The sequence below is a fragment of the Dermacentor variabilis genome, chromosome 9, assembly GCF_050947875.1.
Source record: "Dermacentor variabilis isolate Ectoservices chromosome 9, ASM5094787v1, whole genome shotgun sequence".
NCBI classification, from domain to species: domain Eukaryota; kingdom Metazoa; phylum Arthropoda; class Arachnida; order Ixodida; family Ixodidae; genus Dermacentor; species Dermacentor variabilis.
In genome coordinates, this window is record NC_134576.1 from 99,063,561 (window position 1) to 99,077,048 (window position 13,488).

At 44.8% G+C, this 13,488-nt stretch overlaps 1 protein-coding gene across 1 annotated transcript in view; it reads left to right on the forward strand.

The window, feature by feature from the left end:
- stan (Protocadherin-like wing polarity protein stan) overlaps positions 1-13,488 on the forward strand; it is a 70,510-nt gene that overhangs the window by 56,511 nt on the left and 511 nt on the right. Inside the window, exons 26-32 of the mRNA XM_075668842.1 lie at positions 1,072-1,138; positions 1,227-1,306; positions 3,088-3,256; positions 3,765-3,860; positions 4,205-4,364; positions 9,197-9,367; positions 10,056-10,485. Of these exons, the coding sequence (XP_075524957.1) occupies positions 1,072-1,138; positions 1,227-1,306; positions 3,088-3,256; positions 3,765-3,860; positions 4,205-4,364; positions 9,197-9,367; positions 10,056-10,485 (1,173 nt within the window). The remainder of the gene's footprint in view (positions 1-1,071; positions 1,139-1,226; positions 1,307-3,087; positions 3,257-3,764; positions 3,861-4,204; positions 4,365-9,196; positions 9,368-10,055; positions 10,486-13,488) is intronic.

Here is a 13,488-nt window from a genome sequence, read left to right on the forward strand (position 1 = left end):
AAGGCAGACCTAGGTTTCTGTCACCTGAATGGAATTAGATGTACTGCAACATGCAACACTCTCAAAATGTAAGCCACGTCCAACAGACCCCATCAACCCTCCCATGTGTTGTTCAAGCACTGTGATATGTTTGCAAATTAGCATGCAAGCATTCTTGCGGGATATATTTGACCGGTCATGTCGGAGCACTCTGAAGGATCTTTAGCATTCATGCAAAGCAGCAATGGAGCTCTATTGCAAGGATGAATGACTTTAGTGGCACATTCCGGCTGTGTTAACACTATAGGAGGAGGCTTATCGTAATAACACTTATATGCTTTGTTAAATTACTTTTGAAGCTTTACAGGAGTGCTTGGAAACTACCGTCAGTCAAATGTGTAATCAGCTGTGGGTTAGGACAGGTTGGGTCTGTGAGTGGGCTTATGTAAGTGGTGCTTGTGTCTTGGCAATTCAAAATAACTTCTTATTTCTATTAAAGAACAAGCTGCTGACAATTACAAGCCTTAAGCGAAGCCTGCTGAAAGTCATAAGCACCTTTTTACCTGCACTGGTCACCGTCGTACACTCACTATCATAGTATGATGCTAGGTGCCAGGTAAGGCATGTAACCACATAGCTGCAGTAGGCATTTGGCTGCATGCCCTTTCTGATGCTTGTCCAACTCGGGTCGCCAAATTTCAGCAGCCGCACAATTTTCTACTGAACCACTCTTTAGTTGGTCATATTTTGCAGTGAACCCTTTGTTTTAATCGATATTTCCTGAAGGTCATGTCAGTTTTTTTTCTTGGCAGAGTGAAATTGCATATGCGCTGTGACGAACGTGTGATGTGCACATATGAAACACAGCGAAAGGTCCAAAGCACAGGTCTTGCTTTGTTTATTGATGTGCATGTGGCACCTGAACTCCGACATGTGATGATGTTCAGCCAAACATTGGCTAAAAAATGATGCGAGCGTCTCCCCTTTTTTTTGCTTTTTTTTAGTTGCTGTAGAGTTTTTTCTTATGCCTTGGGCTAGAAGGAGTGAGCTGTGGAAATCTGAACTTCATGAAAACATTTTTTTTCTTTGCAGTTGCTGGCTTTCAATGTATGAGAACATTGTCTGGAGCATGGTGGGACCAATCTGTGTCATGGTTCTGGTAAGCTTTGTCACATGACATTGTAGCAAGGGTTAATGAATTGAGGGAAGGAGTGGGGGGTCTTCATTTTTCTGGCACCTTTACGCAGGCAACCCTTGTGATCTTCTCGCTGTCAATACGAGCTAGTGTCCAGATCAAGGACACTGTCATGGACTTTGGAAACTTGAGGTTAGTGAAATGCTAAATACGAACCACCTATGCAGGCCTCATGATTTATTTATTTGTTTACCTTGAAAGCTGTTTTTGGCACCATATGGGTGAAGGGACAAACATGTCACGCTTATATGGCAAAATATTATGGATTAATAATTTTTGTGCGTGTACCTTAGCAGGCAAGGAAACCTGCGGAACGGCAACATAAATTAAGGCTGAACCGCGCTGGTATCGCACTACATGCAGCAGCGAATTTGCAATCTCATGTCAAAAGCAGTAAACAGACGCCTGCTCTTGCATCCGCAACGTCGTCATTGAAAACTGATCGAAAGCAGTTGGCCGACCATCACTACTGGCGGCTGATTTCATAAACGCGAGAGCGTTCACACTAATACGCAATTGCTAATCTTTAGTTAAATAAATGAAAAATATATGTCTCTGCCATCTCAAAAAGACAAAAATCATTTCATCTTTGCGCTGCATACAGCTCCGTTAGCTGCACATAGCCTCCAAAATGGCGGCAGCATGCTCTGTAGTATAGTCTACCGTGGCCACCACGGGAAGCTGCGACAAGCCCTTTTGCCGCCGCGACACTCAACTTTTGGTCGAGGCTTTGTCCTCTCGGCGTCTCTGTTGTGTAGCTTCCAGCACGCTAGCGGAGATCAAGAGAGAGAGAAAGCCGGGTATCGGTGCGGTAATTGCACTTATATTTTAAGGATTTGAAGAATTTTTCCAGCATGAGATTCATGGGACAGCATACTTTAATAGTGCGGCCATTCTATGACTAGTTCGAAAAATGTTTCAGGGCGTCATGATAAAATGAGAGATTCAAGGCAAAGGGGTCGGTTTTGCTGTCCAGTGTTAAACGTAGTGGCGCATGCCAAAAGTTGTGATGTTGAATCTTGTTTTTCTATGTCTTACTTGTCTCCTTATCTTCTGGACTATTTCTTTATCATTTCACAGCAAACCTAATTCACCAAACTGCTAGAATTCTTACAAGACGGCAACATCATAATGAAAATTATAATGATTTTTACTCTCAATGGTAATTAAATGTACTTGTTTATTGATTGTAATCACACAGAGAACTCAATTACGGAGCCAGAGGAAACTTTCCAGCATAGCGAGAGCATAGAACAAACAGGAGAGAGTCGCGGCTACAGTGGTTGACCACCTGCAAGGACCATTGTGCACCATTGTAGTTGTCCATGATGCCATGCAATACTCCACACATAAATTATACAACGTCATAGATGCTCTCATGTTAAAATGAACAAATAAGCAGTGTGGGAATTGCAGTGTCATGCCACGTAGTTAAGAATGACCTATAGGACTTTAACTAAGACTTATGTGACAGAGACTTGCGTGGTCTTGTCGTTCTTGCAAGCACCATCTTGAAGTACTAATACACTGTAAAAACAGCAGGCAGAATGGAAAAAAGTGGCATCACGCCGGCAGTGTCAGCATCTGTGTCATCCTACTTCTTTGTTTTCTTCTTTTGTTTCGCTGCTTCAGGATATTGCCTACGCACTGCAGTGGCCATGTAGCTATAGCATCCTGCTGCCGAGCACAAGGTCACGGGTTTGATCTCCTGCAACCGCAGCTGCATTATGATAGGGGCAGTGAGCGAAAGCATTCATGTACTTAGGTTTAGGTGTGTGCTAGAAACTTCCCCATGGTGAAAATGAATCCAGAGCCCCGTACTCTGGTGCTCCTCATAGCCTGTGCATTGCTTGTGAGGTAAAGCCTAATCAACCAGTGAATCAATTAGTCAATCGCCCGTGTTCTTCTTGCAGAGTCCTGCTGTGGGTCAGCGTACTGCTTCTGCCGCTGGTCGGCAGTTGCTGGACGCTTGCTCTTCTGTCAGTCAGCGACGAGCCGCCAGAGCTGCGCCTCGCTTTTCCCACAGTCTGTCTCATCACCGGCATCTACATCTTCCTCGGCTACTGCATTCTGAACAGAAGGGTTTGTGTGCAGTTCCTTGCAGCCTCGTCGCTGCCCATGTGTCTCACATTGTGACAGCCCCCTTGGTTATGCAGTCACATGCAATTTTTGCCAGCGCTGAACAATAATGGTATACTTGCCACCACCTTAATTACATCGTCTGTGTGGAATGACCCCCAAAACTCCCTACAAAACCTCCACAATTACTCTGGTGACTAATGGGCTTCTGGGATGACAGGAGAAACAAATACAGAACAAACACACAATTCTCATATGTGATAAGTGATACTATAATGGTTACGAAATGCTGCAACAAGAAAGTAGATGCTTTATGCAGTTAGTGATAAGACATAAACCACTCACAAGTGTTTGTGGCAGTAACTGCAGAATTTGCACATAGTTTTCTAGCAGCGTAGTTGTCAAATTCTTTTAGAAAGCTGTTACATTAGTGTTGTCACCAGTGCGACAACACTGATAGTGTACATAACTGCCTCATTGATTTTTCTTCTGTTTTGTTTTGTTTGTTTAGGTTCGTCAACATCTGTGCTATGTTTGGGCTAGGATGAGGGGCAAGAAAATTCCTTACGACGAGAGTCTCAGTGGAACCAGGGCTTCCATGATTTCGGTTGGTATTGAGTTAGTACAGTACTGTCATGTTGATGTAGAGTAAGGTCGATGTCTCTATAACCCCATTGCACTAACACAAATATATATTAGTTTGGTATGATTATTAGAACGAATAAGTATTTAGTATAGGTATTTCATTGCAGAGTGTGAGAAACCAAATTGTGTATTCTATAATTGACTCTTAAGGAATTCACTACATTGTGCAGTGCACAGATAGCTTTATTCCTCTTATGTTTACGCATTATCAAGGCTGAGTCAGTGCGCATGAAGCACAGCATGCACATATGATATCCATGTGCTAAATAGACTGGTGATTTTTTTCCCTGCTCTGTCACTTCCCAGAGGTCGGCGCTAGCGTACCACAACTCATCATTTGACATACTTCACCGCAATGTTGGCATATCAACATCGTCGACGACGAGCCGCTCCACAGCTAAGACATCGAGCAGCCCTTGGAATAGCAATGGAAGGGTTCATCATCGCAGAAGCCATGTGCACAATGGTAGGAAGACAATGGCCTTTCTGTCTGTATAGTCGGTGACAAATTAAGCATGCAAGATATGCTTCTGCATTCCTGCTCCTCTGTGCTTAAAAAAAGGGGGGGGGGGAGGGGGGGACTTGCAAATGCCACACACTGTGGCAATCGATGTGTGCGAAGAACTAAGCCGTGCATGCAGGCAATTGCTTCTCCTAATCCCCACAAATGATGGAAAAGACATGTACGGTTAGATCTCGATATAACCAAGTCAGGAAAATCGGCAACTTACTTCGTAATTGCAAAATTTTGTTGGATTGAAAGTAAACTTTTATGCGAATAAGCACAGTCACCGCCGGATGTTTCTTACACGGAAGCAGCCATGAAATTTTCCAAATTATCGGGCAATTATAAAAATAAGTTTCAATGAGAAAGAGAATCTAATTTTGTTGAATTTCGTAGTTGATGACCAAAGATATGGATTCATGTTGTGTCAACGATATCTTCATGTTGATGGCACAATGCGAAGCCTGTGGTGCCTTCGCGTTCACTCTGCCGCAGCAGCTGATAGTGTCACCTGCAGTGGGATGACACTGTCACGAAGAGCACAGGCAGAGAGGAGCAAATGCTTCATCTGCCTCTCACTTCGACTCGTCTCCGAAACTCGAGATTACGCAGTCTCCAGCACAAAACACGCAGGAAGGAGGCTCACATGTGAAGCCACAGTTATCTCGGCTCGCCCAGCCTTTACACCTGCAGCAGAAAACCTTAAGGGTAGGGCACATGGGTTGCATATGTGCTCACCCCCGCTAACAGCCAGAGAAGGAGATGTGTGCTCACATGTCCCCCACTCCCCTCCCCCATCACGCGCTTGCCCCCCTCCTCCCCCTCCCTTCCCTTTCCTTGCTGGCGCATCAAGCCACCATCCTTGTCGGCTCACCCTTGCCCACTTTTCCTTGCATCCACAATACACGGCGTGCAGGGCTTGATAGAGTCTTATCGCACTTGGACTTTATATGGAACATGATGGCAAGAAGGCCTTGCTCCTATGCTGCTATACTTCAGCAGCCACTGTCTGTAGCACGGCGCATGATTTGAGAGGTGCGTTCGCAAGTAGCCGTATGTAATTCCGTCTGTGTCAGCGAAGTTTTCGTTGATTGCTCAGTATTCATTCGTGGTGGCAGTGAAATTTTGTTATATTGAAATTGTGTATCGATACACTTCCTTATATTGAAGCTCAAGATACATGGTGTTCTATGAACAAGAAGTTATAAAATGTTAAATACTTCATTATATCAAGAATTTCGTTATGTTGACGTTTTCTACATTGAGGTTTAACTGTGTAGCGAGAGTCTCAATACAAATTAATGGCATCATCGCTTGTGTCATCCCATTGGCACCGGGACTTCCCCTTCAGGTTCTCCCCTCACCCTTTGACATCATCACTTGTGGCAATCAGTCAGTACAGGAACCACTACCTCTCCTTCCTCCTCTCTACCCTGAACCTACTTTCCCCCTCCTCTATACATTTCAACCACCACTGACCACATCACCTAAAAGTCTGTCAGAAGCCACAAAGAAGCTTTTAAAAAAATTTCTTATCAGATAGGAGACACCATCATGCTTCAGTAATAAACAAACACGCACACCATTGGTCAGGCACGCATGGCCATAAAGGGCAGGAAGTAGGGTTGCCGACCGTCTTGAATTTAGCGAGACATTTGCGATTGTTTTGTAAATATCCTGTGTCCCTAGTTGACCCAGTCGGGATGGCCACATTTCATAACTTTTGCTGTTTTTTTTTTTCCACTGGATATAGATAAATGCACCTGATTTCATCTTTATAATGCCTGACAACTTGTTTGCACATCCTTCTTTTTTGTGTTCTGTTGCGTTGTCTACACGCATAAGCATAAGTGCAGTTTTGTTTTTGTCATGGTTCTAGTTTTGTTGCAGGCTTTAACCATTCACAGTACCTCTGTCCGTATTGATAGCTCTGTTAAGCAACTATAATGCACTTTTCACGTTGTGAGTCACAACACAGTCGGACTGTAAAAAATTTGTTCTGCTTTGTTGCACGTACCGACTGGCATCTCTTGGAACTGAGATGGGAGGGAGGAGGGGGAGGGAGGAGAGGTAAGCAACAGCCGACCCTGGCTGTTGTCTTACCTCTCTTCCCTCCCCCTCCTCCCGACTTCATCCACTCAAGAGTTGGCAACCCTAGCAGGAAGGGTAGTGTGAGGCAGGCAGACACTGAGAATAAAAATAACCAAACACAGATGCGTGCACAAAGTGAGAGCTGTTGCAGTTGTGAGCAGAGCCGGCAAAGAAATTCGTACTGGAATGTGTCTCAGTGACCCCAACAACAGCATGTGTGCTTAGAAGCCAGTATTTTACTTAAACATACACACCAACACACGTGGCAGGGACACGCTGCAGCTGACTGCATGTGTTGAATGGGGTGTGGCCTTTGCTGTGTCGAATGCTGCAGACGTGCGTCTACATCGGGGCAGAAAGAAGGTTACGGGGGATGCTACAATGAGGAAACAAAACACACCTGCACGCTAGGAGGTTGCAAATGAGCAGCTATCATTGGCTAGTGTGTGACCATTGCACACAAGGATTGAGAGCACGATTGAGCGACTATGACTGTCTGACGACGCCTGTCTCCATGACTATATAGTGTCATTCCGCGTTTTCTTAAGTAGACCTTAGTGCTTGCATGGCTTAGTGGGTGCATTTTGATGCAGACAAAAAAAGGAGCTTTGGCTGCCATTAGAATTGGAAATTGAACCGATGCTAAAGACTAACACGAATTCAAGCTGAAGTGATAGATTAGTGCTGTGAGTGTTCGGAGCGTCACTTTGTGAAGAGCACAGCTTTCGTAAGAACCAAAATGACGTCATTGCAGAGTGCAGGGTTCGCAGCACTGCTACAAAAATGAAGAATAGCTCACTTGAGCTTGAAGTTCATTTCGTTTCTTTTACAAAAGAAAGCAAGCCATGAAGAGCAAGGTTGACTGACGCCAGGCATACCAAAACAGATGGTGAAAGCATGATGGTAATAGCCAGCTGCTAATAAAAATAGATAACTGGACTACATTTGCAGTTTGGGCAATCTTATTAAATTTTCCTACTCAAGGACTCACGGATGTTACCATTTCACACCATTTTGTTGGTGCTGTTTATAGTGCTGTTCTCCTCGCTGATTTCTGAATGATAAGATATAACACCAGAAGGGCTCCAGTGCTGCACAAGATTTTCTTTATTTCACTGACGTGCTGGGTGACGTACCTATGTCTTCTTTAGCTGCCAATTTAGACTGAAGAATAGAGATACTGTCCTCAATCCAATAGAAGTAGTTTTTCCCAACAAGCAGTAAGTTATCTTCAAGACAAAGTATGTTAAGATGCATTCTCTAGTAAGCTGAATAGTGCAGGCACTTTTTCAGTCCTCACTTATTGAGCTTGGTTCTGTTGAAGTGAAGTTCTGGAAAGGCGAAATTCTGGGAAAGTGTTTGGACACATTTCCAAGTTTTATTTGTGTTTGTCTTAAAGGGAATTTGCTGTAGCATGTGTGAATTCCAAATGCACTGCTTATCAAAATGTACTGTCAAATGTGATTAGCTACAGGATTTCACTGACTAAGCCATGAGCGGTATGGCAGTATGTGCAGCTTGTCTCTTAGGGGCGTGTGAAAATATGCTAAGCTTTCGAACAATGAATCAAATACTGTCCTATTCAATTCAGTCTTCTAATTTAACAGTCACTATATTCACAAACACAAATATTTGTGAAACAGTTTTGGGATATTTCATAATCATCAACTGTGCTTAACGACGATAAAATTGGAGCCAAATTACGATAAACTTCATCCCCAAGCATAAAACATGAGAAGTTACATAATGGCTCAGGCCACGTCGTTCAGGGAGCCAGACTTTACTGGCTAAACTGCAATCATTCTCTCTCCAAAAAAGTCCTGAGTATCCAAACAAACTATATATATTTTCCTAATGCTCCATTTGTGCTTTCAATAAGTAACATATTATAATGTGCAAACTTGTAAAGATTATTAATGTATAACAGCAAATGTTAATAATACTAGGATGTGGACATTGTTTTACAGTGGTGAAAACAGCTGTTCGTTATTTAAAAACTATTAAGAAAGTATTCAGTATGGGTTCAATTCGCATCTGGCACTATTCAATTTGTATTCTAATGAAATAACTATTTATTATTAGTAATTATTAATATTATGTATAAAAATTACCATTTGTACACCCCTACTCTGTATTATATTGTCAAGGTAATGTGCAAGACATTGCAATAGGAGCCTGCGGATTTGTTATGGAGCTTATGGATAATGCACTATTTTAATCTGTACACGTTTGCTACCAGATGTACATAGTACAATTATGTTAGTCAAAACGGTGAGCAAAAAGAACAGAATGATTCATTAGGCAAACTTCGTGGAAGCAAAGCAACACAAATCAAATCATGCTGCATGAGTCTGGCTGCTGTTTATACATCTGTCACTATTCCAGAACTATTCCAGAACAGTTGATGGCACTCATGTCAGTTTGTGAACCTTACCAGTACCGTGTTTACTAGAAGCACACAATCTGATTACGATAGGCCCATCTCATTATCATAGTGACAGCAACATTTGTGAAGTTTCCGATGCAGCAAGCACATCTTGCGCGAGCGTGACAACATGATAGCAGTGCTAATTTAGGGGAAGATATGAACAGCGAAAAGTTAAAAGAAAGCTTGCATGGGAATTTGTAGTGCAGTGACCTATTCTTTGTATGCACTGCAAGTACGAAGTGTTGCTTATGTGCGCAAAATTATTTGACGGTAGATCCCGATGCGGGCGAAGTGGTACGAAAGCGCCGCACCACGTCAGACTCAGACTCGGAAATGTCCCTGGACCACGCCTCCCTTGACCTTGCATCAAGTCACTCTTCAGATGAGGAAGAGTCAAAGCCATCCTGGAGAGATACCTCTGGCCTCCCAACTGTTCGTGAGGAAGGTATGGATCCATGCTAATATAGAACGTTTTCAGCGGTGTGGTTTGTTTGCAAGTATATGTTCTTTTGGTGATGGCGACTTCTGCAAGATGGCTTGAGTCCCTGACTTATGCTAGCCCACATGTTAGCATCAAGCTAGAGAGGAACTGCTAGTGGAAACAAGTTTCCAGGACTGGTCAGTCTGCACCGACATGTAATTAAGTAGGCTACATATGGCTGCTAGCTTAAATTTGGCTGACTGCTACATATGCAAAATACATTTTGAGCAAATTTGTGAAACAGATTATTGATTGTGGAAGGGAAAGTTTTCCTCCTAAGATACGGTAATTATTGTGCACTGCGAACAAGCAAATTGAGCATACCGTGATGTCTAAGCAATTAAGCCTGTGCTGCACCATTATTTGCAAGACCCAACCGAATGCTGAAGTTACGAAAGAACTGAACTTCTTTGCAGCTAATGCGTAAATCTCGCAATCAGATGTTTTCAATATTTTGACGCCTTTTGTACATGCAGCTGTCGTGATCTGGGCTTATCAAGGCTCTGTGCTCAGGCCATGAGAAAGTCTTTGCACAAATTATATTTCACAAACTTTCTCAGTCCCTTGTAGTACTCTATACTTAGGGCTATCCAAACTGTGCTCAAACCACGAATAAAAACAATATCACGACTCATTTCGTTTTCCTTTCCAGATGTGCCGCTTCCTCCCACGACAACTATGTCACCCATGTCTACTGCTCCAGTCACCATGTCCGATGTCATGTCACCGATAGTCTACAATGGCGGCAGTCTGTGGGACTGCGGGTTGCCTCCACAGTTGGGGCAGCAGCAACAGTCGTTGGCTTCGCTGCAGCAAGGGGTGCTCACGTCTGTTCCCACCCTGGGCTCGTTGACCACCTCCCACAGCTACGGCACCGCAGCTGGGATCACCTCCATCTACAGTCAGTCACCATTGGTGCCAACTTTGTCATCCCCACAGGGCCAACTCTCTCCCTCGTCTAACGTTCAGTGGGCTGACGAGGATGGCGAGTTCAGGAACAACCTCGATCAGCCAACACCTAAGGGCAAGGACGGCCTCTGCCACAAGCCAAACATGCCGCCACTAGCCGCGTCTGATTCTGAGTAAGTACTGCGACAGCCAGGGTTATTGGAGCTGTATCCTCGAACTATTGTTGTTGTTGGGGACGCTTTCACTTTTGTAATGACACGTCACCGAGCATACCACGTCATAGAAATAGTGGCCATTCTGCTACTGTGTACGAGCACTGTACATCCTGAAGCTAATGTTGTTGGGAGTTGTGTCATTGCTTTTGAATCTTACTGCATTATTGACCATCAGGTATTACGTTTCGGGTAGTCTTTCTTATGCTTGTGGCAGCTGAGATGCGATGAGAGGTCACGTTTATTGGAGGAGCCGGCATGGCCATAGATGCGGGCACATTGAACACGGCCGAAGAATCAACGAATATTGCGACCACTTAGCCGGGCACCTAGCTCGTTCCCTTCTGCACGCCTAGCGAACTACTAGCTCTTTATCACCACCATATTAATGGTGGCCCTTCAGGGGCCACCATCTAGCGCGAACAAGCAAAAATAAAGTCGCAAAAGAGAATATGCATGTACATGTGAGCACACCGAAAATATGTACAAAAGGGAATGGTGCTAGGAAGCTATACACACAATATACAATTATGTACAGTTTGACAATCAAGGAGCGAGTCAGAATGAGTCGGGGTCAAAAAGGTAGAGGCTGAGAGTGTATATGCTATATACTCCGGTGGTGGGGCTTGGAAGTGGAGCAACGGATGAGGTCTTGGCTGTATTGGGATACTGTATGTGAGTAGGCAATGCAGACCTGTTTCTCGAACCCGGGGAGGCAGGCTTGCCATAGGTTGCTGTCGGTGGTGAGTTTGCGGTGACGGACTCAGGCTTGCTTGATAGATGCAACCATGTCGCCGTGGTCGGAACTTTAGTCAGGCTTAGTAAGAAGAGCTCGATGGTGTGCTTTGCTTCCAAGGCATGTGGCAGCAGTGCCTAATCTGGCAGCTGGGAATTTAGTGGCACAGTCGGTGACAGTGAAAGGACGGGTGCCTGTGGGTCTGTTGTCTGCGGTAGACAAGAGAGCTTTCCGTGTCCAGTTGTGTGAGCTAAGGAGGTAACTTTTGGATGAACTGTCACACCAGCATCTGGGGCGTGTGAATTGAGACAGTTCTGATGCTCTTTGAGCGAGGATCAGAAGGCAAGGGTGCCACGGGAAGGGCACAGATGTACCAAAGAGGTGCAATGCATGCTATAGCCTGCAGACCAGTCTCACCATGGTGTTGCCGCAGTATCTCAGTGGGAACAGATGCACCAGTATGCATCCCGCTGTCCGCAATGGCACCGCTAATGGCTGTAGCGTCTCTAGAATTTGGAGGCAGTACTTTGAAGTCATCACTGAGAAGTAGCGGGCTCACTGGTTGTGGATTTGATGGAGCCGGCAGTGGGGTGGGAAGTTGTTTGTCGCCGTAGAATGGGGATGAGATGCAGAAGGTACAGTTATCATGTGGTCTCCCCGTCGTGGCTCCTGTGGTGTAGGTGTTGCGGTAGATTTGCGAGCAGTGGTGCAGCTCTCACCAATTGCCAACAGCAAAGAGGACGATGCAGGTTGAGCGGCTCCTTCAGAAGCGTCAGCATTCAAAGGACACTGTGCGTGCTGCATAGTAGATGAGGAATTGGTATGCCGAAGTATTTGAAGAAGGTGGTCTTGAGGCCTTCGTACTGGATCTCATCTGGTGGCAGAAGATCAAGACAAGAGAAGACATTGGCGGGAATCTCTCGTTTGAGGAGCAGGTGCTGCCAGAGTTGTGATGACGTGCCATTGTTGCACAGCTGCAAGTCCACCTGAGCAAACCACATGATAGGGTTGTGCGGACGGTACGACCAGAGTTGCGCATGCCAAGGGTCGTTGAGTGTCATCGGCGGGCGCCACTCTTTTCCCAGCTAGCCCATAGCTGCAGGTGGGGCTTGGTGATTGATGGTGCCGAGCTGGTCCTTGTTGTGCTCTGGTTGGGATGTCTGTGGTCGCCAATTATGTAGCGGCTGAGATGCGACGAGCGGCCACATTTATTGGCGGAGCTGGCATGGCCATGAGTGCGAGTGCATTGAACACGGCTGAGGAATCGGCAAATATAGCAACCGTCTAGCTGGGCACCAAGCTTGTTCTACTCTACGTGCTGAACGAACTTCCTCTTCATTGCCACCATGTTAACGACGGCACTACATGCTTATTGGCAACCAAATGCTGTCCATGCCATGCCATCATGGCCGTCCACCTTTCTTTTAGTTCTCACCATGGCCACCCAGATCAGTCCATGCCTATAACCAATCCTGGAGGCCATTGCATCAGCATAGCAGTATTGTCATCTGTCACTAGATGGCGCCACTGGTCGTGCCATACTGGTCATTCCAGAAGCACTTGTTAGACACATTTATAGAAACCTGACCAATGGTTATTGTCTTTGTAAGTGTGCAACAAAAAACAAAAAATATGGCGGGGCATTCATCAAGTTTAAGGGAAAGGCAGGCGACCTTTTGGTCAAGCACTCATGGCCCTGCTGAATGTATGGTGAGCAACAAAAGTTTATGGGACATAAGATTTTTGAAGAAAATCAAACTCCCACAAAGCCTCAGCACGTAGCCTCAAATTCATGGTTTCTGTGTGTAGCGACTTTTGTGACCAACACACTGATCTATGAAATCAGAAGCAGCACGCCTTCACAGAGCAAAAATTTATGTTTACCAAAGAAGTGAACTGGCCTTCACGGTTTATCCAGGCCTCTCCTAATTCCCAATGGAAGTGGAATAAAATGAAACCGCTCTCCTGTACGCTTCTATGGCAGATTCCGTAAGCTCTTATAGCAGACTGTCAAGCTTTAGAGAAACGTTGTTGAGTGAAAAGCAGGTTTTTCATTATGCGTTGTAGAGCCCCTCTTACATTTGGCTTCTTGCATCCAGCATCCTTCCATACTTGTACCAGTGTTATAGCAAAATTCGACACATTTCCCATATTCCTTTTTTATTTATTTAGAGAATACTGCAGGCCATCAGGAGGCCCTACTAGAAGTGGATATAGATATAGTCAAC